The sequence below is a fragment of the Cyanistes caeruleus genome, chromosome 3 (genome assembly GCF_971803275.1).
Source record: "Cyanistes caeruleus chromosome 3, bCyaCae1.hap1.1, whole genome shotgun sequence".
In the NCBI taxonomy this organism is placed as follows: domain Eukaryota; kingdom Metazoa; phylum Chordata; class Aves; order Passeriformes; family Paridae; genus Cyanistes; species Cyanistes caeruleus.
In genome coordinates this window covers 5,710,353-5,738,234 of record NC_141703.1, presented here as the reverse complement: position 1 = coordinate 5,738,234, position 27,882 = coordinate 5,710,353, and the positions used below count along the sequence as shown (strand labels likewise).

General features: G+C 42.3%; 2 protein-coding genes and 2 long non-coding RNA genes across 4 annotated transcripts; 2 read left to right on the top strand and 2 right to left on the bottom strand.

Moving 5' to 3' along the window:
* Window positions 1-4: 4 nt before the first annotated feature.
* Window positions 5-3,364, bottom strand: LOC147653901 (uncharacterized). The gene is made up of 2 exons (XM_086879616.1): window positions 2,577-3,364; window positions 5-2,509 (listed from the first exon to the last, which is right to left on the bottom strand). Exon 2 carries the CDS (start codon window positions 2,192-2,194, stop codon window positions 845-847), a length of 1,350 nt encoding a protein of 449 aa, XP_086735742.1. The 5' UTR covers window positions 2,195-2,509; window positions 2,577-3,364; the 3' UTR covers window positions 5-844.
* On the top strand, window positions 3,328-5,485 carry LOC147653900 (uncharacterized). The gene is made up of 3 exons (XR_015284039.1): window positions 3,328-3,419; window positions 4,133-4,189; window positions 5,283-5,485. It is a non-coding gene; the product is annotated as an uncharacterized LOC147653900 (long non-coding RNA).
* On the bottom strand, window positions 5,148-27,877 carry RRP1B (ribosomal RNA processing 1B). The gene is made up of 16 exons (XM_086879615.1): window positions 27,696-27,877; window positions 23,484-23,566; window positions 22,546-22,603; window positions 21,707-21,792; window positions 20,659-20,720; window positions 19,163-19,292; window positions 17,738-17,802; window positions 17,069-17,232; window positions 16,752-16,846; window positions 15,836-15,933; window positions 15,391-15,410; window positions 14,840-14,965; window positions 13,371-14,101; window positions 10,375-10,521; window positions 9,572-9,638; window positions 5,148-8,504 (listed from the first exon to the last, which is right to left on the bottom strand). Exons 1-16 carry the CDS (start codon window positions 27,826-27,828, stop codon window positions 8,314-8,316), a joined length of 2,256 nt encoding a protein of 751 aa, XP_086735741.1. The 5' UTR covers window positions 27,829-27,877; the 3' UTR covers window positions 5,148-8,313.
* Window positions 20,682-25,899, top strand: LOC111927352 (uncharacterized). The gene is made up of 3 exons (XR_002863537.2): window positions 20,682-20,764; window positions 25,431-25,506; window positions 25,606-25,899. It is a non-coding gene; the product is annotated as an uncharacterized LOC111927352 (long non-coding RNA).
* Window positions 27,878-27,882: the final 5 nt, after the last annotated feature.

The window sequence follows — 27,882 nt, the reverse complement described above, 5'->3', positions numbered from 1 at the left end:
AGAGTTCAGATATTTCTTTTATTTACAGTTCTGCACAGGAACAGGTGCTGGGGGGCAAATCCACAAAGCCAGCACAGCGACTATCAAAGCATTTCCCTATTTATACATTTTACCAAACAAGGGCATTCATGTTTATTGGTTAACAGTTATATGGTTCTCTTACTAATTTCACATATTATTTCCTTTTAAAATTATTGTAATATTTTTGTAGTATCATATCTAAATACTTACATATTACATGCATATATATGCAATATATAACATTCTGTATCAAATATGTGTGCTCTATCTTATGACATTCAAAGCTTATGTTATTAATAATATATATTGGTATTATAAATATTAAATTACATGGAATATTTAATTTGTATGTTATATTAGTATTATGTTTCTTCTATTTACTAAATATTAGTGTAACAGTTTTGGTTATTATTAGCTAATATTATTAACAGTAATTTATAATTAGCTAATATGAATTTCTTAATATTTTCTTCTATTGGATATAAGATTCTTTTGCTTCTTGTGCTAACTACTCTTTCTCTATGCTCAGTCTTCCTTTTCTTTTGAAGAATGTCCTTTTTTCTCGCTGGGTTATGGGGTCTCTGGGCCAGGAGTTGGTGGTCGCCATCTCCCCGTGCCAGAAGTCCCTTTTCCCCAGCTGGAGCCGATTTCAGCACAGTTCCTGAGTTGGCTTTATGAGTTTTGTCCTCATCTGGGAAGTTCTGCCAAACGTCCTTGTGGCTGTCACTCGTGCGTCCTTGGTGTCCCCTCTGAGCAGGAGCTCCTTGTCCCCAGGCTTTGTGGCCCTGCCCGTGGCTCTGACACCACTGGTGCCTTTCAAGGCCTAAGCCTCAGCCAGGCCCTTCTCCTGCCAAGGACCTGATGTCCCTGACACCTGGCCATCAAAGGCAGCCCGTGTGACAGGGGCAGGCTCCGGGCCAGCCGCCACCTGCGGGGCCCGGCCTGGCGCGGGCAGCGGGCACTGATTGTCCGTCTGTGGCCTCAGGCAGGGGCAGCGGAACAGCGCCCGCAGCGCCCGCAGCGCCCGCCTGAAGCGGGACGGGCGTTTCTTGGGGGGAGCCGGCGGCTCCCTGAGGGCCTGGGCTCCTGGCTGGGGAGCTGAGGGCTCCGGGGGGCAGCAGGGGCTGTGTGGGGCAGGGCCCTGGCTCTGTGGAACAGCGTCGGGGTCCTGCAGGAGCTGAGGGTACTTGGGGTTGACCCAGATGGTGTGGATGGTGATGCATTCACTGTCTGTCTGTGACTCCTTTTTGTCACTATCGCCTTTCTCTTGGGACACCTTTGGATATTGTCTCATTTCTCCTTCAGACAGCTCTTGGTCAATGGAGTGTTCCCACTGGGGAAACTTGTCACTGTTGTTTTCCTCTTGGAACACCTCTTGGATTCCCATGTCCAGAAAATTGAATAGCTCTTGGTGTCTGTCAGATTCCCAGTGGTACAACTCTGGGTCTATCTCACCTTCTGACAGCTCTTGGTCTATTTTGTCATCCTGTTTGTAGAGCTCTGGGACATTCATATCTTGATTTTGGGAAGGCTCCTGGTATGTCACGTCTTCCCCATGGAACAGCTCTTGGTCTCTCTCAAATTCCAGTCGAGAGATATCTCGGTATTTCTCATCTTCCCATTGGGACAGCCCTTGGTCACTCTCCTTTCCCCACTGGGTTAGTTGCTGGCCCAAGTACGGTTCCCTTTCTCTCTCCTCTCTGGCCAAGTCCCACTCCACAGTCTGTGGCCCTGGCAGATCTGTCCCCCCTACTGCCCCCTCACACTGCTCCCAGAGGGCTTCCAGCCACCCAGGACAGGGGCTGGGGGGGCAGCAGGGGCTGTGTGGGGCAGGGCCCTGGCTCTGTGCTCCTGCTGCCTTCACCTGCTCAGCCAAGGCAGAAGCTGCTGCTGCCTTGGCCGAGTCCTGGGGAACAGCATCGGGGTCCTGCAGGAGCTGTGGGTACTTGGGGTTGACCCATATGGTGTGGATGGTGATCTCTTCCACACCCTCCTCCAACTCCTCTATGTCTCTCTGGGGTCGCCTTTGGGACAGCTCTGGGTCTTGTCTGACTTCCCTTTCATACAGCTCTTGGCCAATGGAGCCTTCCCATTGGGGAAGCTCATGGTATCTCTCATATTCCCACTGGTAAAGCTTTTGGGCACTTTCATTTCTCCACTGGGAAGGCATCATGTGTCCCTCATACTCCCATGGGAACAGTTCGTGGACTACCACATTTCTCCACTGGGAAGGCTCCTGCTGTCTCTCATATTCCCATTCATAGAGCTTTTGGACAGTCTCATTTCCCCACTGAGTAGGCTCCTCGTGTCCCTCACATTCCCAAGGGAAGAGTTCTTGCACTCTCACAACTACCCACTGGGAATGCTCCTGGTATCTCTCATATTCCCAAGGGAGCAGTTCTTGCACTCTCACATCTCCCCACTGGGAATGCTCCTGGTATCTCTCATATTCCCAAGGGAAGAGTTCTTGGACTCTCACATCTCCCCACTGGGAATGCTCCTGGTATCTCTCATATTCCCAAGGGAGCAGTTCTTGGACTCTCACATCTCCCCACTGGGAAGGCTCCTGGTATCTCTCATTTCCCCATTGGGAAGGCTGCTGAAATCTTTCATATTCCCACTGCTCCAGCTCTTGGACATTCTCCTTTTCCCACTGGGGCAGGCCCTGGCCCAGGTAGGGTTCCCACTCTCTCTCCTCCCTGGCCAAGTCCCACCCCACAGTCTGTGGCCCTGGCAGCTCTGTCCCCCCTACTGCCCTCTCACACTGCTCCCAGAGGGCTTCCAGCCACCCAGGGCAGGGGCTGGGGGGGGAATAGGGGCTGGGGGGGCAGCAGGGGCTGTGTGGGGCAGGGCCCTGGCTCTGTGCCCCGGCTGTGGGGGAAGGAGACACCAGCCCAGCCCTGGCCCCCAGGCCGCTGCCTCCAGCCCCATCCCAGCTCCCTCTGTCCCCTCTCTCTCCGGGGCTGGCCGTCACCTGGGGCCTCAGGCACAGGCCCGGCTGCTCCGTGGCAGGGGGGGAGTTGGGGTTCACCTCCTCTGCGCGCGTCTCCATCGTGCTCTGCTGCTGAGGCTCTCAGGGAGCTGCTCTCTCCTGACAGAACGGCTCTCTGGGACCGGGCACCCAGGGCTCTGTGCCCCTTATATACCCCTCTGGCAGGGCGGGGCTCTGCCATGTCACAAAGGCCTCTGGGCACCATCATGTCCTGCATCAGCGCCTGTGTCACAAAGGGCCACACCCGACATCCCTTCCACAGCCGACCCCACTGGAACTGGCACCGAGCAGCCCCAGACTTGGGCACTTGGAGCCCCTGATGTGTCCAGGCCCCTGTGAGGCTTTGGACACGGTCCCACACACAACAGCCCCAGCCTCACCCTGCTGTCACCATCCGCTAGCACAAGTGGGAGTTTGTTTGATCTCAGAGTGCAAAAAGGACACCAAGAGATTTCAGTTTAAATCACAACAGCAATAATGCATCTTTACTGTAGTGCCAGCATCATGGGTTACGTGATAGATGAGAGAGAGAGGGATAAAGAGTCAAAGGAAAGAGACAGAAAAGCGAGGGCTGTAGCTACCAATGGACGTGACAGGGTCACCAGTATCTTCTTCCATGGGGAGATCTCTCTCAGAAAGTAACTTAGAAAAGTCACTTTTATGGTCTATTTCAAAGTGAGGGGCAGTTGGCCAAAAGTTGGTGAGATTTATTACTGTTGTGGTGTGACCTGTTGCTCTGAGAAGCCAGTGTCAGGTCAAGCACACCTTCAAACAATCACTTAGCAAGAGCCCACCGCAACCAGGCCAGAACCCCTGCACAAAGTCCCCAGGCGTTTTCAGGGTCTTAGTCTCTGTTCTTGTGATGGTCGTGAGGCAGATGAGGGAAACTTGGGACGGTCTCTTCCACCTGCAGAGCCCTGGCTTTGGAGGCTGGGCTGTTCGGGGCACGAGCCACTGGCCAGGTGGATGCAGCCAGGGAGTTGTGGGCAGTGGCTCCATGTCTGGCTGCAGGCCGGGGACGAGGGGTGTCCCTCAGGGCTCTGCCTTGGCCCCGGGGCTCTTGCCTGGCTGCCCCAGTGACACAGACTTGGCCACAGACTGTAGCTGTTTCATTTTCAGATCGCTGCTGGTTTCCCTGGCCCCATCTGACTCCCACAATGGACCGACCAGGCACAGGTAAGCACTGTTGGAAAAGCAGCATCTTTTAATGTGTCCATACTGAAGCCACCCTCAGGATGCTGCAGGGGCTCTGGGCCAGCCTCTTTTACACTTTTGTCTCTGTTGTTTTACTTGAGGATTCATGGTTTAACTTTACTCGTTTCAAAGTTTTCTTTGAATAATTACTTTTGGATTCCTGAAAATTAAAACACCGTGATTAATTTTAATTGATCCTGAGCTGGTGCAGGGCCTGCCACTAGCTGAGGTGGGGTTGTAGCACTCTGCAGGGTTTCTCTGTACACGAATTCTTATGGATGTGCTGCTGGTAACAAGCAGGCCAACAGCTTTCCAAGTGTCCGTCTCTCACCTATCCTGGCACTCTGCAGTGCACATCTTGCCAAATTACCACTTTAGTTATCTATTTTAATCACCAAGCAGTGACAGGGTGTGATCTACACATTCACCAAGGGAAATACAGGTTGGATATTAGGAAAAATGTTTTTTACAGAAAGAATAATAAAGTACTGGAATGGTCTGCCTGGGCAGGTGGTGGAGTCACCATCCCTAGATGTATTTAAATAAAGACTGGATGTGGCACTTGGTGTCATGGTCCAGTTGTGGTGTTAGGGCTGGGCTGGACTTGGTGATCTTGAAGGTCTCTTCCAGCCGGTGATTCTGTTGAATTCTGTTGTTGAATTCTACTAATTTCTCCTGAGCAATCTGTTAGGTGTTGCTATCTCTGACCCAGTTCCAAAGGTAAGAAGCTCAAGGTGTATGAACAGCTATGTCCTGTCCCAAGCCTATTCCAAAGGCATCTGAGTCTTCATCAGTTTGGGCTCTCTATGCGATCAAATAAAAGGAAGATAGATAGCAGGTACATGCTAGCAAGAACAACTTTCATTGTGCCTTCAAGTATTCTCCCAGGTGTTACCCTCTCCAAACCTCCCAAATTCACAGATTTACCCAAAACACAATGTCCACAAAAAATATGGTTTATTGGACTAGGTGTTAAATGATATAATGCTTAGACATTGTATTTGTATTAACAATGCTCTTGCAGAGGAACATAAAATTAAACTTTTTTCCTGCCTCTCGTGAAATCTCACTGCAGGTAATTCATGACAAACGGCACTGGATACTTTCCAAGTCGCACAGCTTTGACGAGACTGTAAGAGATCTTGCACATCCAAAAGCTGAAATAGAATTTCAACTTTTTGCCTTGCTGCATTAATGTTGTGCTTTTGCGTTCTCTTGAAGCTATGAAGAATTATAAACTATTTAACCTTGATAAGTTGTTCAGATTTGTAACAAAAATATAGAGACAATCATTAAAAACCACTGTCTTTTAAAAGTTAGGCCACATTATTCTTGACTCAGAGCATGGCTGGCAGCTAGATCTGGAATAACACTGAAAAAAACCATGAAGTGACATCAAACAGGTCAGATGAGTTTTCCTCTTTTCTTACCAATACATTTCTCCTCAAGAGTACCACTGTGTCTGTGCAGTGGATATTGTGAGTTACATTTCTTTTTTCTTTCTTTTTTTTCCTTTAATGTTTATTGGCATTGTCACTACCCAAATACTTTGGGTAATGTATTCAAATGTAACCCAACAATGCTGAATAAATTGCATTGACAGTGGTTGGGTTTTGTTTGTAAAGTTATCCTGAATGAAATTCCAGACACCACTGAAGGCAATACCCACCTCACAAGTATATTTACAAAGCACTGCACCAGATTCATGGCACAGATGGATTATGGATGCATTGCAACAAGCAATTACATCACTGAAATTTCAGATAGAAACCTGACTGCCATTTCTGCCCTATTTAACACTGTGGGCAATAAAATAGTTGGGCAGGCATCAGGTTCAGTGGATCTAGTCAACAGAAAAAGATCCAGACAATTCAATACATTACCATAGTAAGTTATATGTATTAAAATCAAACCAAATCCCAGTGTGTCTGGATCTTGAATTTTTCCGTGCACACCAGATTGACCGAGTGATTGTTTGCATCTCTATCCTTGGAGGAATGTGGCATCTCCAAACAGGCATTCACAACCATGCACATACAAATGGTTTTATGCATATTCCACAGGAGACTTTTCACCCACAGGACAAAGTAACAGTACAACATATTGAACAGGCTGTTACACCCTATTTACCATCATCTTGTCAACAAAATCCATTATGCTAATATACAGTGAGCTTTTTTAAGCATAAATGAACAATGCTTGCATAAACAAATATCATTAATTTATCAGTGTATTCTCCAGAGTTCTTTATTGATCACAGAAACAGATACAGCCTAGCCCAATACCAAAACCAAGTGAAATTCATTCCTTCACTGTAAATGAAAAGAGACAAGAGCAAAATTAATTTCTGGCAATACCACAAATCATTGACTGTCACAAACTTAGTGAGAGAACTGGGACGGATTAGAATTGATCAGCTGAGACCAACCAGCCATTTGGAAGGACCCCAGTGTTTTGAAGCAATTGTAGATGAGCTTCAAAAGAACTGTTTCAATACAGTTCCTTCTGAGGAATAATCTCATCTTCCTGGCAGAGGACAGACAACATTAAGGACTGGTAAAAAGCAGCACTGAAGTGTGCAAATATGTCACAAAATACAATTCTATTGGCTGAAGTAGCTAAATAAACATTTATCATTTTATTTACTTGATAATTCACTTATCCTAAGACAAGGTAATGAAGAAGGTTCACCCTCTTTCTTGCAGGATCACAGGAATAACTGGTGTGAAGCTTCATGAACAGCTTTGCTCTAGCACCAGGCTGTGCTTCCAAGCTGAGCTCTAATGTAGAGATCTGCTGAAAGCCTTTGCCTCATTCACATGAGGAAAATTTCCAAAGAAAGATTTCAAATCTTCTAATTGTATCAAAAAAGGATTTATTTTGATTTAGTCTCCCCCTCCTCACTGTACCCATTCAGATTATATAAATGATCTCTTGCAGCAATGCACCTCAATCTTTATCAAAGAAGCAAATTATAAACAAAACATGCAGAGTAGTAGTAAAAGATCCAAATAAAAACTGAACTCCCAAGAAATGCAAAGTGGACATCTGATTCTACATCAAAACCAAAACCAAGCTGCATGGGCTGTAAAGTTTCACCCTGTACTGAGAGGCACCAAAGCTTTCAGAGGGATGTGTCCTATCCCAAGATGAACTACACCCATTGAGCTCACTTCAGTCCAGGCAGAGATTCATGCTCTGAATGGGGGCTGAGTTCTGGCACAATCTGGTGACACCAGCTGCTAAAGCAGTAAAAACTGGGAGTCTTGTCAGACCTCCAGGAAAGGCAACAGAGGGGGCTGGGGAAAGACCTGAAAATATCAAAGATTTCTCCTGCGCAAGAAGGAGAATTTGCAACTGCGAATTTCAGTTCAGTGAAGAGAAGGAGCCAGCTCACAGTGTGACAGGCTCAAGCCAGCTTTGGCACTTGTGTTACTGAAAATAATGTGGTGACTTGTCCCCAGCTCAACAGGCAACCAGCTGTGCAAGTTTATTTGCACCAGTGACCACCTGAGCAACAGCTGGGGGTTTCTTATGCCAGGGAAAACTTGCTTGCTAGCTGCAAAGCCACCCAAGTCCAGCTGTTATTAAACACAGACACGAGGTAATCATTATTTCCAGAAGAATTAACAGGATGCCAGGAGTGACACATGAGAAATGACAGAGGAGAATTTTAAAATACATGACCAAGTAGACTTAAAATTTGCATTGCCTTTTTCCAATTTAAACTTTGTCTAATGAAAGACAGTTTAAAAGCATGAAGTGCAAGTTGCACTGGCTCAAAAAAAAAATAAATCACTGGAACAATCAAACCCTGAACATTCCTAAATTAAATGGACAAGTCTCTTGGGAATGACTTGGGCAGAGACCATACTTTTCATAGACCAAACCTGAGCAGAGATTGGATTTTGTTTCTTTTCTGTAAAAAGACAAAACAAGTATTTCAAGGTAGAGTTGGTTTCAAAATAGCAATGAACCAGGTCATAATCAGAGTTTTGTATATACAATTAGTATTAACTTAAAAAAATAAAGAAGTTCAAAATACCTCCAGAGAACATTCTAGGTTAGCAAAATGTCCTGTACAAAAGTAGGCCACATTTGTTGGTTTAAAAGAAGTCCACAGCAGCTGGTCTCTTCTTAGCTGATAAAGTAAATGGTCTCTTAATTTGGGGCTCTTTTGCTGGGGTCACTGTGGGTGACTTCAGCACTCCATGACGAGGTTTCTGTTCAGGATTGAATGCCACACGGGAGGGTCCTTCTGGGCTCACTAATATACTTTTGTCAGTCTTTTTAAATTCTGTTGAAAAACAAGCCAACAAGTTAAAAAGAAATGCAACCCCTGGAATAATTGTGCCTGTCAATCAACTGGAATTTCCCAGCACTAGAAGCCTGAGTTAGATCCCAGCAAGGATCAGAAGTCTAAGCCTTGGTTTAGAGAAAAGAGATGGTAGCGAAGCACATCTCTCAGCAGAGCCCCTTGGGGAACAGGGTCTGCTGCAATCCACTGTGAGCCCTCCCTGTGGTTCCACAGAGCACCAGAGACTCTGGGCCTTTTCCTCAGACACAAATGTTCCAGTTATCCTGAAAAACACCACACTGGACTTTAAAAGATGATAGTGGGTAAGCAGTGTCTACTCTGTCTGCTGAACAACTCTAGATCTAGACTCTTGGCCATCCCTCCCCAGCAGGGAGGCATTTATTTTTCATTTTGTTCAACTGTGTTATATTAACATGAAGACATTTACCTGAATACACTGTTCTCAATTTGAACATGACCTTTTGCACACCTCAGAGTTAAAAAGTAGCTAAATGAATACATGGAATATAATTCTATGCTATGGAGCAAGACATTTATTTAACAGGGAAAACACCACCTGCTTACAGAAGAGAAGTGACCTTTATCTACTCATGACCATTAATAAACCACAAGCAGCCAAGATAAAAAGCAAACTTTGCTACTACAAAGTCTGATTTTATCAGCATGTCAGCACCTTTGCCTTGGGAAACAGAAGTGAGCAATGAAGACTGTGAAGTGCCCATGTTGCCAGAGTGCAAACAGGCAGCTCAGGAAGGCAAGTTCATCACCCTGCTGCAGTTTTCCATCCACGAGGCTCCTTCTGCAGGTCACTAATGCAGCACCCTGCAATTGCTCAAGTCTAGCTGCAGGGCTGAATGCCCTAAACTTTACCATCTCCTCTGGAAATAAACCTGAGGAGGGTTTGTAAACTAACTACAAATATTGAGACAAATAAAGGAACAGAACCATCCTGTTTATAGGTGTTCCAGAGGTGCTGAGTGTGTACAGCTTCCCCATTCCTCAGCTACCAGAGAGACCGTGGACACACACACACATCTCAAACTCACCTGCAGTCATGTTTTTATTCAAGCCAAATGTGACTTTTTTGGAGCTGGGTGTCTGCAGTTTGTTCAGCTATAAAGCAAAATAAAGGCATGAAATAAGTAAGATTCCTGTGGCAATGCTTTGAGTTTCTTTCACCTGCACCCCACTGATGTAAAGCAGCCTACTTTTTGTTTAAACTGCCCCAATCCTCTGGTACTGACTGCTGCTGAGACAGCACTGTTTCCCTAGCCAAAAGCAAATGTATTCCATTTGTACAGAAATCACCTACTCTCCTTAATGTCATTATGTAATTCAACAACAAACAAAAAGACATTTGTGTGTTAAGCAGATTGGTCCCACTGCACTCAGCCCTCAAACTGCTAAGAGGACTTGAAAAGCTTTAAATGTTAAAAAGGTCTAGAGAAGAGGGCAGTCTTTTGAAGTCCTGCACTGTTGCCACTCTCCACAAATGAGAAGAAATGGAGGCTCAAAGTCCCTTTCAAAGATTGAAATCAGTTTATGTTTTTGCTTTCATGAGAAATGAGCAGATTTAGGATGGTGTGTGTTCAACAAGAAGGCTGAAAGCAAAGGGGAAGGAAAAAAAGAGATTTCAGAGCCATCTATAACTCATTTTCTGAAACTCTGGAGTCTTGTGTGACTCTGTCTACAGGGAAATGCATCAGCATTTCCAGTTACATCTGCTCATGTTAAGAGACTAACAGGGAATGGAAAAGACAGCATGAGTGAGGTCACACTCCTTGCTGGGGAGCTTGCTTGGGAAGACATTTTTCCCTAGACTCAGATGCCCTTTGTGAGATCACCTCACCTGCATGGATGTCCTGGTAGAAGAGATGGTGCTCCTGGCTTTCCTGAAGAACACTGCCTTTGGTACAGTTGATTTTTCAAACTTCACAAAATCACTTCCTGGTTTCGCTTTCTTTTTCTTTAATGGTGACAGAGCAGTACTGCTTTCCTGTGAAGGAGGGAAAGGGAAAAATGCTTCAGCACAAAGTACTGCAGCTAATTAATAACTGTAGCTAATTAATAACTAGTGCTGTGACCAGTGCTGACCACACACTTGCATCAGTTAATCATCATATTTAATCATCACATTACCTCCCAGCAGGTAGTTTTGCAATTAGTATGACTGAAAGCAGAAGCTGAAGGCAAGTTCTGTGCAGAAATAGGGAAGTCATTGCAAAGCACAAAAGGAAGAATTTAATAGATTTGCCCAGCCCAGCAGAATGTAAACAAACACGTTTTCTCTATGTGCATGAGGATACTTGGCAATTGATCCAGCTCTCCTGCACACAAGTGATCATTTCTTTTCCTTCACCATAAGCAAAATCTCTTTTGTGGTACCTCTGGATGAATAAGATAAATAACTAATGAACAAACACAGCTTTGGGCTAAGATGGAGACTTTGAAGAAAAAAATGGAGTATGAATCTGACTATACATTTAGGAATTCAGTTATTGTGTAGTGCTACTGGTTTCCTGCCTAAAATTCGTACTTCTGTGGCATTTAAAGCAATTCTTGTCTCCAGTACAAGACAATTCTTAGGACTTGCACTGGCAGAGCTTTCTACCCTGCTGTGTGTGGACTGTGGTGAGGGGAAGTTCAGTTATGGTTCTCATCAACCTACAGGCATGGAATTCCAAAGGCATTCACTGACAAACTGTGGAAAATGTATAGCAGATATGGCCTCTTTTAATTTGAAAATCACTTCAAATAAAAGGAAAAACCACAAGGCTTTTAGTTTTCTGAATTGTGGAGACAACTCTGAAATAATGCTGATCTTGTCTGTTTATTTCCTCTTCTCCTCCTCCTCTTTCCTCTGAATATTTGAAGCTAATCCTCTGGAGGTGTGTGTTGTCCTTGAAATCAAGAATCAAAACATGCCCCTCATTTCTGGGCACAAGGCCAGGATTACATAACTAAAATCAGGAAATAAAACAACATGTTATTTCTCAAGCAATGAAAACAAAAATAGCAAAGCTTAATTTCCTCCACATTTCTGCTTTTTAGCTTTACCCTGCCCTCTTCTTTCTTCCATCAGTATTCTCCTTCTCCTGACTCAACTTTCAAGTATCTTTCCTTGTCTCCATCCCTCTCCTCCTGTTTAACACACACACTCTCACACAACTACATGGACTGAGCAAGAAAAAGCAACTGCCATGATTTCTTTGGAATTCCACATGAGTTTTGACATGACCAGTAGCCCATGCCCTGAGAGCCAACAGGGCAGTGCTGGGGTTGTGCTCCCTTTGCCTCAGTGCCCACACTATGCTGTGCCAACAACTCATTTCCATCAAGTCTGCAGGAACTTCTTATCTTGAATCTATCACAGGTCTTGGAACCTGTTGGTCACCTGCAGCAAAGTCTTACAGAAAGATGGGGGTGTCATAATCGTACTTTCTTAGAAATCAGACTTTAATAGACAAAGAAAAAACAGGTGTGAAACATGGAATATTGAGGCAACAGGAGACAAAGCCAATGGTTCCTACTTTGGAAGCCCCACAGTGAGAGAAATGCAGTTTGAATAGTGGGGAGAGAGAAACCTTTTGGTTTTCCTCTCAGCACTTCAACATCAAAAAATAGAAAATATCACTTATTTCATTACTATCAAAGCAAAGTTTCAATATGATTTTTTTCTCCTGTGAGGGAGTGAGTAGTTATATCTCCATATACAAGGCTGCACTACTTAACTAATCCTACAGTTTTAAAATTAAGTCAAACAGAAATGAGCTCATATGCTCATAACATGCAGGTTTAAAGTCTTTTTTGCACTCATCTGTGCTTTATGAATTTTTTCCACCAAAGTGAGACTGTCAGCAAGACTTCTAAGAATGTAACTAAACCCCTGAATGTGTTAGGGTGAATATGCACATGGCAAATGAGCAGTCAAAAAGAATTTCAGTAGCATGAGAGGGAATAACACCTGTACTCTCTTTCTTAGCCACATTATCAAAACTATACAGTTTCAAATGCTTTTTTGACTCTCAAATCACTGAGAAAAATCAACCCTATTCTACCTATTACAAAGAAGAAAATGGGAGTGCAAGGTAGAGAGGTCAAAAAAAATATAAGTTGTTCCCAAACTGCAAAGCATACACTTTTGAAGAAGACACCAGACCTTCCTACTGAACAAACACAGTACAGTATTGTCTTTATAAAATACTGGACTATTCATAAATGTGATCACACAGTCATAGATGACATTAAAGGTCACAGTGCCATATTCTCTATTCCAATGTTCCAATGTTTATTCTCTTTCCCCAAATGCTTTTCCCAAACAGTCCTATCAGTTTTTTTAAGATGGAGCAGTGAGTGAGCAGAAGCAGTCACTCCTGGAATTGCTCTGGGCAGTTTCACAAGGAGCTGATACTAATCTTTTGTGCTGCTGCTGCTGCAGAAGGGATGTTTCATCTTCCCATCTCTCACTGTTTTGCCAAAATATGATTCTCTTTGTGAGTATGCTGAAAGCTCAACCACAGACTCAGTGCAAAGGAATAATTAACCCAGGGACCACAGGAAAAAACACAAGAAAGGACAACCCCATCTTGGCCTAACATCCCATTTTTCAGCTAGATGGGTTCTTCCAGCTGAGTGTCTGGCACAGGATTTAGTGTCATTGTACAGGAGGGTGTGACACTGTAGCAGTGTGTGGATTTCTGGGGAATCAAGTTCTTTTTTGGTGACAATGTATGATGACATCAGGAAGCAGCCCAGGCAGTCCCACACTCAGAAAGCTAAAGCCAAATTTGAAAATGAGCCTGGCAGTTCCTGAAGCAGGAAGAGAAAATAATGAGATGTACATACCACCTTCCTGCTTTTCTTGCAGACAGTCTCCAGAACTCCGTTGGCTTCGACAGAGTTTAGCACCTCTTTCACTTTTCTCTTCTTTTTCAGAGTTGCTGCATTCTGACTGGAGCCTTTCATCCCTTCCAAACCAACTAACTTTGTCTGCAGTGTGACCTTTCTAGAGGGTGCAGATTCAGCCCCTGCCTTTCTTGGCAGGGTCCCCAGCCAGCCTTCCTTGCTGGGCTTCAGGTCAGTTTGCTGCACAGGGGGATCCCCATTCACCAGGACAGCCCCTGCTTTCTGCTTCTTTTTCACAGCCTTAGGAGGTAATGGTGTGACAGACGGACTGACATCCTCTGCTGCACTGGCTGGTCCGTTCTGACACGCTGGTTTTGCAGGAACATTCTGCACTTTTGGATTCATTTTCTTCAGCTGTCTCTTTTTCCTCTGTTCTGTGTCAGTCAGACTGTTCTGCACACAGATACCGTGATTTTCTCTGGTGTCAGTTGCTACATTTGTGGTCTCACTGGCCTCTTTTACTAGCAATTTCTTTCTCTTCCTGTCCTTGTTATTTTCTGGCACCTTTTCCTGGCTGGAAGCATTGCATCCAGATGTTTCAGCTTTTCTCTCCTCACAACTTCCATCAGCTCTTCCAGAATCAGCACTTTGGCTGTCCCTCTTCTTCCTTTTTTTTCTCTTCCTCTGGGGAACTGATGGCACCTTCACACTTGACAGCTCTTCTTTAGCCTCTAAATCCATCCCAAAAAGAATGCCATAACACATGTGTGAAACAACTGAATTCTATTCTATTTTTGTTGTTTTATTTTAAAATTACTTTAATAATAATAAAAATAATAAAATTATTTTAAAATTAAATTTTATTTTAAAATTTTATTTTAAAATTACTATTTTAAAATAGTAATTTCCTGTTACCAGCCTGCACAACAGTTTCACTGTTACAGCTGCTCAGGACACTGCAGTCTGATGATGTCTGGCCCAATTAATACTTTGCTAATTTTGCCTTGATCTAAACCATTCCCTGTGGCAACCCTATTTTTCATAGCAACATCCCTAAAAAGAATTGTTACTACCCACCTGTTAAGCCCATCAGAAGGGCAACTCAGGGGCTCAGTATTCCAACATCCCCAAATTCTTATATTCTAACACTCATCCTATTCTAAGATGGACATGTTTCTGCTTTCCTACAGAGTAAATGCACCTGCTCAAAGGAGCAATGCGAACAGCTGCTTCCAGCTCTGCTTTTGACTGAAAATTTTAAGGTGATGCTTGCCTCAGAACTGGGAAGGGAACTCCCCCCACTTCAAAGAGAATTTAATTTCACATTTAACGTTTATCACAACAGGATACAAATCAGCACATCCTAACCAATAGTGCTGCCTTCCTCAGAACAGCTTTTATCTGACACTTTGCCAAACTGCACAAGTCTCTGCAGATTGTCTCTCTCCCAAATATTGATCTTCCCTTACCTTTTACTTTTTCCGGCTCATTTTGCTGCCAAGGCTTGACAGCTTTTTTCTTTCGCTTTCGCCTACCAGATTCATCGTCATCTTCATCTGTAGAAACATCTTCAGGAATATCTTGGGGGAAGATTCCTGTTGAGGAAGGATAAGGTATCAGAAAACTGAGAGTCCTACTTCTATGAACAGTTATGCTGTTCCCATACAGCATGACTCCCACAGAAAGAAAAAACAACTCCTTTTTCCCCATCCAACCTTAAAGAAAAGCATATGACCAACTGCTATCTGTTTAAGCAAAAATAATCATCTTTCATTTAAGGACAAAGTACAGGGTTGCTCAAAGTGTGAAAGGAATTTGGCCATCTCACAAAAATTGTATCATGTGTCTTAATGAGATTTTGAAACCCCACAAAACCCCCAATATAACATTCTTGAAACACACATTAAAAAAAGAGAAAAAAAAAATTCCAATACACGTTGTATGGGAACATTGTATATAATTTCATGGAAAATAACTACTGTTATTTCTACTATATCTCTATCTGCTGCTCAGTCCTTACCTTCTGCTAAGTCTTGGAACCTGCAGGTGAGAGGAAGGGAGAAAAGAAAAACCAAAACATTATTATTCATTGAGTACCAGTAACAACACTGGCAGCACAGCATCACTGTACTCACTATGGTTTTGTCAAAATAGGAACAACATATTTTTGCACAGGAAGTTACAAACTCCGTAAGAGATTTCCCTCAGAAACCCCCAAACTCACACCAAGTCATTGAAAGTATTGAGAAAACAGCAATTTAACACTTTTCCTGTATCTGTTCTTTGCATCACACCCAGCCTGATGTCACATCCTGCAGTTCAAACCCACACTGTGCAGATAAGCCCCAGCTGCAGTTGTCTGGTACCAATGAGGAACAGCACGACAACGTCACCAAGACAAGAGAGGCTGGGCAGAAAGAAAACCAAAGTTATCTTAGGACAAGGTTTATTTCAGCAGAACTCACTTTTTGACCAGCTTGTACAACCGCTTTCTGTTCAGGGAAGGTATATTTTTCTTGCTTGCAAATTCAAAGATTTTGTCAGCAACCGCCTTGTAATCAAACTGTTGAAGGAAAGTACAACACAGCTGTTCTCAGTTTATCCATGCAGGATAACCCAGTGCAAGTGGTGTTATGAATATAGCAAATATTAAGTTCAATAGGTAAATTGTAAAGATACACATCTTGAAACAGACACTTCCTTTAAACCCGAAATGTTTTCCTCTGTTGAAATTTACGCCCCCTTCACACACGGACTTGTACAGATGGCTGCTTCATTAACAGAACAGCTGAACTCCGTATCACTTTCTTAAATGTTCCTAACCTTCATTCTTACTCAAGAGAGAAGCCAACCCACTTCAAAATTCCCACAAATGTTAGCTAAATATCAGATTTAAAGTGTGCCATGTCCTAATTCTTGCTTAAAAGCCACAGATGCATGAAGTGTATCCACCTGTATGTGTGTTTGATGGGAGGATGTGTCAGAATTACTACACTGCACTGGCCCTGGGTCCAGAAAACCCAAATTGTAACATATTACCCTCTCTCCTACATATCCCATCATCCATGTTCAATGAAAATAGGCTGATTGCTTCACCACCCTCTCTGATTTGGCTTTTAGCACATACATTTTTTAACTCTTGAAACAGGAAAGGAGGAGCAGAAAACAGAAGGTATGGGAGAGAGGAATTTAGACATGGATTTTTTTTTACTACCACTCCCAGAATACACATTACATAAATACCACCTTACAATAAATCAGAAGGACATTAAAATTCTGTAACATGTTTATCCATTAACACCCTTTATTTCTGCACCTTTTGAAGGGGATGAGAAAAAAAGAGAGCAGAAATATCAGTAACAGAACAAAAGAGCCACAAACCTGAAGAACAGCCCCGATCCCATCATCATCATTTTCATCAATATCCTCTTTTTCTTCAGAGTTCTGTGCTGATTTTCTTGATGGACATCTGTCTCCTGTTATAGAAAAGGACTGAATATTAATGCTTTGTCTGAGATAGTGACTCCAACAGAACAAGCCTTATTAAGCACATCTGAAGGGTAAGACAGGAAAACACAGTTATCCTTACAACACCCTGAACATGTGTTTCTTTGGTTCAGAGCAGAAATGTATTTTCAGGAAACAGGTTCTTCCATCCTTGCAACTCTTCCCAGGGCAATTTAGAGTCTCCTCCTTACCTTTAGTTTTAAGCATCTCTTCATTTTCCTGTTTGTCTTCTTCAGATACATCCTCGTCATCACTGTTGGTGCCCAGCTCTTTCATCAGGTCCTCGATGGCGAAGGGGGACTGATCCACGATCATCTCAAAGACACCGGCGACCACAGCATGGAGCACATGCCGACTGTGTCACAGCAGAGCAGGTTGAGACCAAAGGCAGACCATAAACACCCTCCCCTCCCATGTTAAAAAGGTGGGAAATTGAGGGAAAATGAATGAGAAAGTGGAAGAACACCAAACTCTTCAGATGATGAAAATTAACCTGTTACTCCCTAAACAGAAGTCCTTTAATCCAAGCAGTGTCCTGATAATGTGCCCCACTTAAATTTAATTTTAAATGTTTAAATGCTGACCTATATTACACTGCAAAGAAGCAGCTCAGCTGCTCTATGCATTAAAGAAATAAAATAACTGGACAAATTAACCAGCAAAGGTAATACAGTTCTTATAAATCCATGGAGATTATCCATAGCTTTATTAAACACAAGTTATCTTCAAATGACTGTGCACATTAATGGTAAAATATCCTTCTTTCCCTACATCTGGAAATGATGACTCTTTGATCCATTTATTACCACATTCAGAGATCTTTAATTCTTAAAAAATATTTATCCTTTCATTAAACTTACTCCTTTGATTTGGCGGCAATTTTGCAGAAAGGTTCAATGAACTTGAGATTCTGGTCTGCTGTAAGCTGTTTGATTAGAAAGAAAAAAAACATGAGTACAGAAAATGCTGTTATGTGTACACTGAAATTCCTTGAATATTGGTGTTTGTACAGGAATTGGTGTTGGGGATTTTCTTTAACAGTCTTTCAGTATATTATCTAATTCCAACTGGCAGAGGTATCCAGGGCTTTTTGTTTCTACTGCTACCAGTAACTTCCAGATATTCCCCAGAAGTATTATTAAAACACTGACTGCCTTGCAGAATTTATTCTGCTGAGTACAGAAATACATCAAAGATTCTTACTTTAGATAAGGAACCATGAGGCAGAGAAACTTAAATAATTTTGTGTACTGTCCCAAAGGTCTGTAGCAAACAAGAATAAGATTTCGGTTTCTCTTAAATGGGCTGCTTGCACCAAAACCCTCTCAGCTACAGAAGAGTTAACGACCCTTCCCTTCAAAATCCAATTTATGTGCATCATCTGTGATTTCAAATAGTCTGGGGGACTCACTCCCCTCTCCAGGCTTCCAGTGAGTGGCTTAGCTACAGTTGCGTGACTGTGGAGCTGCAGAAATGATTTGCACTGCAAGAGCCCACACTTCCCTGGTGCAGACTTCTCTCTCTTGATCCACAATACAGATCTCAAAATCTGCAGGCAGGATTGGTTTGAATACTGACTGCAAGGAATAGGAATGGAAAACTGCTGACAGCTTTGTCTATTGCAAAGAGAAATATCAGAGGCCAGAGACAAGGGGAGGTAACTGAGGAGGAGCCCAGGATAAACGTGGGGCAGCAGGAAGGGTGAAGGGACAGGAGAGATGCTCCTTGGCTTTGCTGCTGCAAAACTCTGCACCACTGGACCAGCAGCCCTTAATTAACTGTCACAGCAACACACAGCAGAGCAAGACATGTCACCAGCAAACCAAACATCTGGATGGGAAGCATAAACTGCACAATGCACTATAAGCAAATATTAGACAACTCACTTAGAAAGCTCACTTTCCTCCTCTATTTAGGTGTTACACAACGAGCCAAGAGCAGGCTTTATGTCAGCCTTTGCAAAAGCAAAGACTGGACAACATGTTCACACAAGGGAAATTACACTGAGTCCCCTCTGAAACAAACAAATGAAAATAGTCTAACTTTTCTATCACTATTTTTCCAACCAGTTTGGAGCAGCATAGCAGTACTCAGGAACTTGATAGAAACTACCATATTCCCACTGTCAAAGACCTGAATAAAAGTAAAAGCGTAACTTGTAGTAAGTCACTTTCTTCATGCTTACTCAGTGTTGTTATACATAATCTAAAAATGACATTTCTTCTAAGATGCTTCATGCCACAGTTAACATCAATCAGGAATAAAATTGTGAAGTAATTTCTAACCTCCTTTGCACCAACTTTAGCCAATTCATCCAGATAGATATCAATGAAGTGGAATTTTATCCCAGTGGGAGAATTGCTGTCTGGGTCCATAACTTCTTTCATTAATAGCTGCAGCAATGGTTCAACTAGACTGAAAAAAATAATAAAGAGGAAAAAAAGAACAAGATATTCATATTCAATTGCTCATGTCTTATTTGCCTTGAAAACAAACTCTTGTCTTGAAAACAAACTCCACTTCTTTACAGTTATGGACAGCTATCCAATTTGAATTTTTTTTCTTCTTTTTTACCCTGAGACCTATCATTGCTATCTTTCAGGAAAGTGAAATTTTGTATATACCAAACTTTCTCCCCTGGCATTCTTTGGGACCTACTGCCATTTTGCCCAGAACAAACATTTCCAGTCCCAAAGAGAATTCAAAACATTGAAAACCTGTAAACATTCTTTCAGTTTTACTTTAATACACCTTTCTTCAAAAGCATTTTAAAAGACAAGAGGGAAAAAAGTCATGTTAGGCAGCTTCTTGGCTCCACTCAGGAGGGAAAAGCAGTTGTTTAGCTCTCTCACTCTGCAAAGAAAGGAATCATGATCCTCTCTTCCCACACTGCCTCCTTCCAGTGAAAGATGGAGGCCAAAGCCATAAGAAACTTTGTCAGAGAACAGTTTGGGTGACCATGTGTGTGGGAAGAAGGGCTCCAGCTTTATCAAACCTCCTCCCACACCTTCTGCTCCTGTCAAGGAACATTTTCATCTCTTCAACCTGAGGGCATTTACCCAGAGCAAAATTAAAGTGGAACAGGAGGGAGGGATGGGGTGTCCTTTATCTCTGTATTCCTTTCTGTTTCCACAAACATGCCTGTCTGCATCCCACATTTCAGAGGGTGAGAGAGAAAGGATAACCTTAAATTGAAAATAATTGAGCACTTTCAATTAAAAGATTTAAATCTCTTCATCAAAGACAAACTTAGAAGTAGCACAAGAGTTCTAGACAGAACAAATGACTGCAATTATTTGCCTTTTAATAGAATATGGAAGAAATACAACCAGAACTACTGATGAAACAAACAGGAGACTAGTTTACAATTAAGGGGTTCTGTCTTATGAGAAGTCACCATGATAAACCTTAGTAAAATAAATACTTATAAAAAAAAAGTCAGAGCCAATCAGAAAACCATAAACAAACAAAAAATGCCTTTGCTGTATTTTTTGGGATGCAGGTTCCCTGTCTAGTCTTGCTGTAGGTGATATTTCATTGATAGCTCTTCTGGCTACATCAGAACATTAAATACATTAAATACTGTATTTAATTTATGATGTGCAACACCTTACTATGTTACTAAACAAAGTGATATGAGTAACAAATATGCCTTAATGTTAAGACTTCATGACACTGGCATCTGTGGAAAGAAAGCAAGAACCTATTAAATGAAAATATATTTTAATACAGGTATATTGGGTGACTTGTTTATGTCAACAACAATCAAAAATCTGCTTACCCCTCATCCCATTCATTTCTTTTCAGCACTTCAAAGGATTGCCTCAAAATCAGACGCATCAGCTGCAAAGCACAAAATCCATTAAGCATGTTGTTTATGAAAACAGGTAAAGGAGTCACTGTGACTGTAAAATGAACAGATTTCTTGATAAACCTATATAGTTCCTCTCATGAACATTTTGACAGATTTTCTCTTGTGTAATGCAACAGAAAGTTGCTGTGAAGCAAAAAAAACCAACAAACTATCTTCATATGCTAAGCTCAAAAAATCCATGACCATTTCTACTATAAAGCTTTCTCTTGATTCATGCCCCTGATTTCTTCATTAAGTGCTGCCTTAATCTAAGAAAAGCCACAGCTTAAACGGGACACAACAATATGGGACAGATAATAACAATAATTTCATTTACTTGAAAACTGCGCTAAGAGACGGTCACATGTAAAACACCCACATTCAACTGGCTCAAAACACTTCACTTACTGAAATAACTTTTATCTGCTGATATTGGGAAAGAAAAAACACCAGTGAATTTGCCTGCAATTAAATTATTTCAAAGAAGAAGATAGTGGAATTTTGTTCTTTATAAAGGTATGCTTTTTAAGATTTAAGTTCCTGTTTTAATAATCTGTTTTCCTATAGAAAGAATTCTGACTACTGAATGTATTACAGTGGATACTTTACTGGTGGAAAGTTTGGATTCTAGTGCAGAGTCATAAAAGAGTCTTTAAATAGTCTGATCTAAACAACTGATGCTGATACATGTCCATTGAGACAGTATTTATATTCCAGTATAGAAATCAATGAGAAAAATCACTGTGTTAGAAGGGAAAGCAACTGAGCACAATAGGAACTGTACTGGCTTTTAAATTCACACAGTGATGAGTGAAAGCCTTTAAAACAAACATCTCTTACAATGTGTCAAGAAGACGATACCTTGTCTTCTCTTACAATACACACCAATCAATGCATGTGCAGGCAGAGCTGCCTTCCAGCACAGCAGCACCACACATTTTCTAGGAGAAAACACCACCCAGACAGGTATAACTACCATGTAGTACTTGTCCAGACGCAGATTGTCAATCCCGTTCCATTCCCGGTTCATCGTCTGCCAAAAAGTCTGGATGAACAGGTGTTCTGCAAGGGAGCATGGAAAAACATCTGTATGAATGGCACAGTGGGCTACTCTGCTAACCTGAAAGAATCTCAGGAAAGGGATGCAGTGCCCTCGGATTCTCCTAGTGATGGGGTCAGAGCTGTGGGAAGACAGGCCTGACACTGGTACAAGAATCAATTAAACTTGAGAACAATATAAGAAAATACACGCAGCTACTTTTAAAAACCAGTTTAATTACAGGGACAGATTTGTATCTATTTGGTGTTATATACACACAAGTTTGAGCAAAATATCTATTCTGCACCCATTTCTATCCATGCACTTTTGGCACTGACTGAATACTCTATTTCATAAGCATTTTGAATACCAGGGGCTTAAAAGTTCATGAAACAAGGTTGGTTTTCAGCAGGAAATACACAGAACAGTCTATGCAGAATGGAGAAGTAAGGGGACTAGTTTGTTTTGCTACCTGGTTTTCAGCAGGAAATACACAGAACAGTCTATGCAGAATGGAGAAGTAAGGGGACTAGTTTGTTTTGCTACCTGTCCTGAAAAATCTCACTGGAATCACACTGTGAAGACACAACTCTTCTCCTGCAGCAGCCAGAAAAAACCTGCATCTCATGACTCCCCTAATGCAATCATACAGACCAGCTGGACAAAGAGGGAAGAAAAGCCCCTCTATCTGTCTGTCTATATTCTGGCACTGTGATAGTGGAATCACCAAAGAGGGAAGTACCCTACAAAGCATTAGGTAATTAAATAGTACTTACGAGCCTCTGTATTCTGAAACATGTGGATAAGCTGTGAGATATTCGCTGCAAGTTCCTCCTAAAAGTAAATAAATATAATTAATGTAGCAGGTTTTAGAGTTTGGTCTCCTCACATGACCAGCAAACAGCAAGAAGTATGAATTTCATGAAATGGCTCTCAAAATGAAATATATTCTCTCAACAGCTGCTTTAGTACTGCAGTGATCCTTGCACTGAGACTAGGTCAGCTGGAAGAGAAGTTTCAAGGTATCAAAACCTATTCATTTTACCAGATCTCTGCACAATCATCTTTCTGACAGCAGACAAAATTAAATTAGGATGAGAAGAACGCCATGTATTTGAATTAATAAATGATGCAAAACTTAAGGGGCACTGCTCTCATACAGGTCTCTGTGGAGGGGTGTGAGCTGAGTCTGAGATAAACCTTGTTCATGCAGACAAATGATCTGAAAATTGAGGAAGTTACTGAGAGCTGGTACTCCAAAACCAGTATCTTTAGAAAGTAAGGAGACAAACCAGTAGAAGTTGACAAAAGTATGCAGTAGGAACAAAGTTGGTAGTAGAGGAAGTACTACTGAACTAACAAAGGAAAAGAAAGTGTGGAACTTTCACATTAAAATCTGCACAAATGTTGCACCTGCAGTTAAGGGCAACCTGCTGTTACTGCTTTAGTTACACAAAATCAACATTCCATGAGGCATTTATTTTAGCTCTCCTTTTGCAAGGTAAATAGCTGCACCTCAGAAGGTGACTCCAGAGATGACCTGTTCATGTTCAGATCACTGAGTTACAGTCACCTCTTCTGCATGTGCCACAGATGGGCTGCAGGGGAAGGAAAAAAATAAAAAATAAAAAATTTCCCCCATTCTAAATTAGTATGTCCCTGGAGTGTATTTTGGAGGGATTCCCTCATGCAAATACAAACTCAGTTACTATACCTGAAGCAGAGGTTTATCCTGCATCCACATACAATAGAAAAGGCCCTTCCATATTTTCAGCATCTCCTCCTGACTGAAGCCACCTATGGTACAGAACAAGTCTGAATGAAAGGAAAAAACCAGACATTTCCACCAAAATATTTTCATGCAGTTCCCTCTGCTCCCTACTTCCTTCTTTGTTATTTTCTCTGGGTTCCTACTGAAAGCACATTAATTGGAAGGCAATTTGGCATAGAACAGTGATTCAGTGACTGTAAGCTTCTACCATGTACTGAAACAACAAAGATTCCAAAGCAATCACAGGTGAATGAATACCAAGATAATTCTGATAAATGTCTCTGGAATATTTTTAACACCAAGTATGAAAGAAATTTTTAGTGAGAGTATCAGAAATAGTTTTACAAGAGACATGTTTTTTGTTTTGTTTTGTTGTTTTTAACAAGTCTCACTTTACTTTACTTTTATTCCTTACAATAGGGGTTTGTTTTGATAGAATAAACTTCTAGCAATCAACATATTTATTTCTACACTAAACTTTACAGTCAAAGAGCCTGAGCAACTGTAACAAAAATATTTCCAATAGTTAATCTTGGGATGTAGTAACACCTGAATTTTAACAGCAAAAAATATTTTCACATTCCAGAAGTAAAGTACTACATGGAAAGTCACCAACACCTGCTCAAGAACTGGATTTTTCCTTACATCAACTAAATTTCTGTTTAGTAAAATTGTAACAGTACATTGTTACAAGGCAGCTACAATGACCTACCACAGCTATTTTCAAATGATGCCCTATTAAATACTGCCAAGCAATCTCATGAAAAATCACTTTGAAAAGGTCACCATCTTCAGTAAGCTTAAATTTGCTCCATAAAGATCACTGTCTCAGGGGTCTGCCAGTCAAAAAGCCTGAGACCCAGTGCAAGACCTAAATTGTGCACCTTCTTCTTGGACCAAATTATTTGAAAGCAGTTATCACTCAGACAAAAACACCTGCAAACACAGTAGTCCTGATTGCTTAAAAAGAAAGGAAGTGAAGAAATATGCAAAATGCTATGTAGGAAGCAATGTGTCCAGTAGTATTAAGCATTAATTTTAAATTTAACTTATATTTGACAGTATTGTTATGATAAAATATGAAACAATTTAATTCACTGATTTAATATTCATTGCAATATTAAAATTAATAACTCTCTTAAGGGAATTATATGTGTCATACTGAGGGGTAAGAAGCAGTTTTAACCTCACAAGCAGCATTAACCCTACAAAGGCATCACCTGCTACCTATAAATGTGGCTCAGGAGTTCACAGAATTCTTCAAGTTGGAAAAGACCTCTCAGATAATCACTGCCAAGGCCACCACTAAACCATATCCCCAAGTGCCACATCTACACATCTTTTAAATCCCTCCAGGGACACTGAATCCACCACTGCCCTGGACAGCCTGTTCCTGTGCTCTGGGGGAAGAAAACACAGACTTTCATGGGGTTGCTTTTCATACACACAGAGCTTTTTTAAGTGTCCTAGGCAATCCTGTACCCATTTGACAAAAGATTCTTACCAAAAATGAGAGCAATTTTCTTATCCTCAAAAGAGTAATTTCAAGTTTATGTTTTCTGTTTTTCAACTTTATGTGTTGTACCCAGCCACAAGTGGCAAATAATAACCATTAAAGTAAGGTAATTTTAAAAACTGAATGCATTGAATTAGCAACCACAGCACCCACAACTGAAGGCCTTCTATACCTTAATCCTATCCTGAGAAGGATTTTGGCTTTAGGGCTTGAACTGTAACTGTCCCTATGCACAGCAACTTTGTTCTGTGTATTGTGGGAGCATGTTACAACCACTCACAGCTACTTTAGTGCAAGCCTTTTAGCATTTGTTTGGGAGTTGGGCTGCTTTGACACAGCTATCACTGACTTTGTTACATTTTTTCCTATTCTAGATACTCTCAATGGACCAGATCCACACAGGCACATTTCAGTGGAAATTACAAAAATCCTGTAAAGATCTAGGCCCAAGTAAGTGCAGTTCTGTCAGACAGGAAATCCCCCAGCAATCTTCCCTCTTTTACTATGAATTATTTCTGTTCACTATTCTTTCATTGATTCATCTGGTAGTTCAGTGCCTTCCACAGAGTTTAACTTCTTGCTGAAAATTAAGAGCTCTGGCACTCTGAAGAAGCTTCCTCAGCCTTAGCACAGACCACACAGAGCAGTCCTGTCTACTTCTAAAACACCTGACAGCCCTGAACATCAGGTCAACTCCAGCACTTCTTCCAGAAGTCAGCACATTCTCAACTCCTCAGGTTAGGGCATCTTACCTGGGTTGCCTGATCTGTGAGCCTCATCCCTCTCAGAACACTGAATGGGTATAAAGCTGCTAATTAATAAATAAGTTAAAAAAAAACAAAACCTCTCTCCTGAACATTTTTTTTCTCCAGGCCCAAAGAAGTTAATCTTTGTTTCTTTCAGTTTAGATAGTACCTAACAGCAAGTACATCTAAAGGCTCTAGAGATTAGTCACCCTTGTTTCTTACTCATTTGCATTCCACGGTGTGCTGATTTTAACATGCAAAAGGTTCACAGCCCAACGGAGCAATTTCCCTGCGATGGTTTCACAGTGTCTTAAAGCAGTGCCTGAACCTGCAGCCTTCTCCCTCAGTTATGGGCACTCCTGCCCTTCTTGTGGCTCCTTCCACAAACTGCAAGGAATCTGCACTTCGCAGTGAGGTGTACAGAGCACTGCTGAGCAAAAAGAGTCCGCCTTAGAAAGTCTCCAGTGCTAAGAAATAGAAAGTACTTGGGAGGTACATGATGTACACCATCCTAGACCCCAGGCAGTCCCTAGATCTGTGTTAATTATCAGGAATGGGATAATGACTGTTTGCCTCCCTGGCTTGACCCTCTAAGGCTGTTCTAGGTGTCCTTCCCTCCGTCAGATGCGGCTAATGGGTCAAATACTACTCAGAAAGGCAAGAAACCATATTCATTCTACAGTCTTTTCAAGGAATTCACTGCAGTCCAACCAACACTCCAGCTGCAGCTTAGCTCTTGGGTTCAGCTGGTTCCCCAAAGCCATATATATATAATATACATAAAAAATACATACTAATAGATAAATTATAGATGTAATATGCAATAATGTATTATTTAAATATGTGGTAATAAAATAATGTATAAAACAGCTCATAAAATACATGTTTTGTATAAATGAAACATAAAACATAGATTATGCATTATATTATATATATATGGTATAGGAATAACACGCATCCATGTGGAAACTGTGCAATGAGGCACTTTCAAGTGCAGAGAGCTTCAGACTGGCCTTGCCAGCCCTAAGCTGTCTCCAGGGACCCCACTGAGCTCCTAGTTCTAAGGTGCCAATATACAGCTCCAAGTAGAATTTTTGGAAAAACGTAGAAAAAAAATCTTTTGATATACCATGAAGTGGAGGCAACAGGGAACCCAAATGGGTTACACAGAATCAGCTGCAACCACACAAGTGCTGAAACATAACTCAGCTTTCTTCTATTCCCTCTGATGCTCCCGAGTATCAGTCATGGAAACACAGACATCACCTCACAGAAATAACAGAACATAAAACTTTATGCTGCATATACCGGGATGTTTCCACAACAGAACATAAATCTTCATGCTGCATATACCGGGATGTTTCCAGCCTGGATCAGTTCAGTGCGTTTACACCCTGTTCCTTGGGAACGAGAGCACACAGGGAATCCTGCTCCCATCCCGGATTTGCTAATGGGGCCAGCAAGACCCTCCCTCGATCCATGCTGATCCTTCCCGAGCGGGGATCCACGAGTCCCCGGGCCCGCGGCTGCTGGGGCTGCGCTTGCGGCAGCACCGGGGCCATACGTGTGTATTCACGGTGAAATATATGCGTAAAACAAGAAATAAATCTTAAAAAAAAAATTTAAAATAAAGACAAAAAGTAAAGTAAAAGATAAAAAGAATTAAAGAAAAAAATAAAAAAAGCCGGAGAAGAACCCCCGAGGAGGCGTGTCGTGCTCAGGCGCACACGTGGTGCTTCCTTTCCTCCCCATGCTGTCCATCCGCCGGTGCCGCCGCTCCCCCCGGTTTGGCACCGGCACCTGTCCCCATCCCTGTCCCCATCCCTATCCCTATCCTCATCCTTGCCCCCGTCCCTGTCCACCCCCCGGCCCCCGGCCCGGCCCGGTCCGTACCGGCGGGGCGCTGGGTCCGCACGCCGATGTAGCCCCGCAGCTTTTTGAGGGCGCGGTCCCGGATGCGCTTCTCGTTGGCGGCCAAGCGCTGAGCGAACTGCACCTCGGGCGGCTGCACGGCCGCGGGAGCCATGGCCCGGCCCTGCCCCGCTCCTGCCCCGCCGCCGGCCCGGCCCGCCCGCGCCGC

Bases quoted from the DNA above. Each gene is read 5' to 3' on its own strand.
- LOC147653901 (XM_086879616.1), bottom strand. From the start codon at position 2,194: ATGATGCCTTCCCAGTGGAGAAATGAAAGTGCCCAAAAGCTTTACCAG.
- RRP1B (XM_086879615.1), bottom strand. From the start codon at position 27,828: ATGGCTCCCGCGGCCGTGCAGCCGCCCGAGGTGCAGTTCGCTCAGCGC. The intron at 23,567-27,695 runs GTACGGACCGGG...TCTGTACCATAG, and splicing joins GCGGACCCAGCGCCCCGCCG to GTGGCTTCAGTCAGGAGGAG. The intron at 20,721-21,706 runs GTAGTTATACCT...TGTGCTTTGCAG, and splicing joins GTCTGGACAAGTACTACATG to CTGATGCGTCTGATTTTGAG.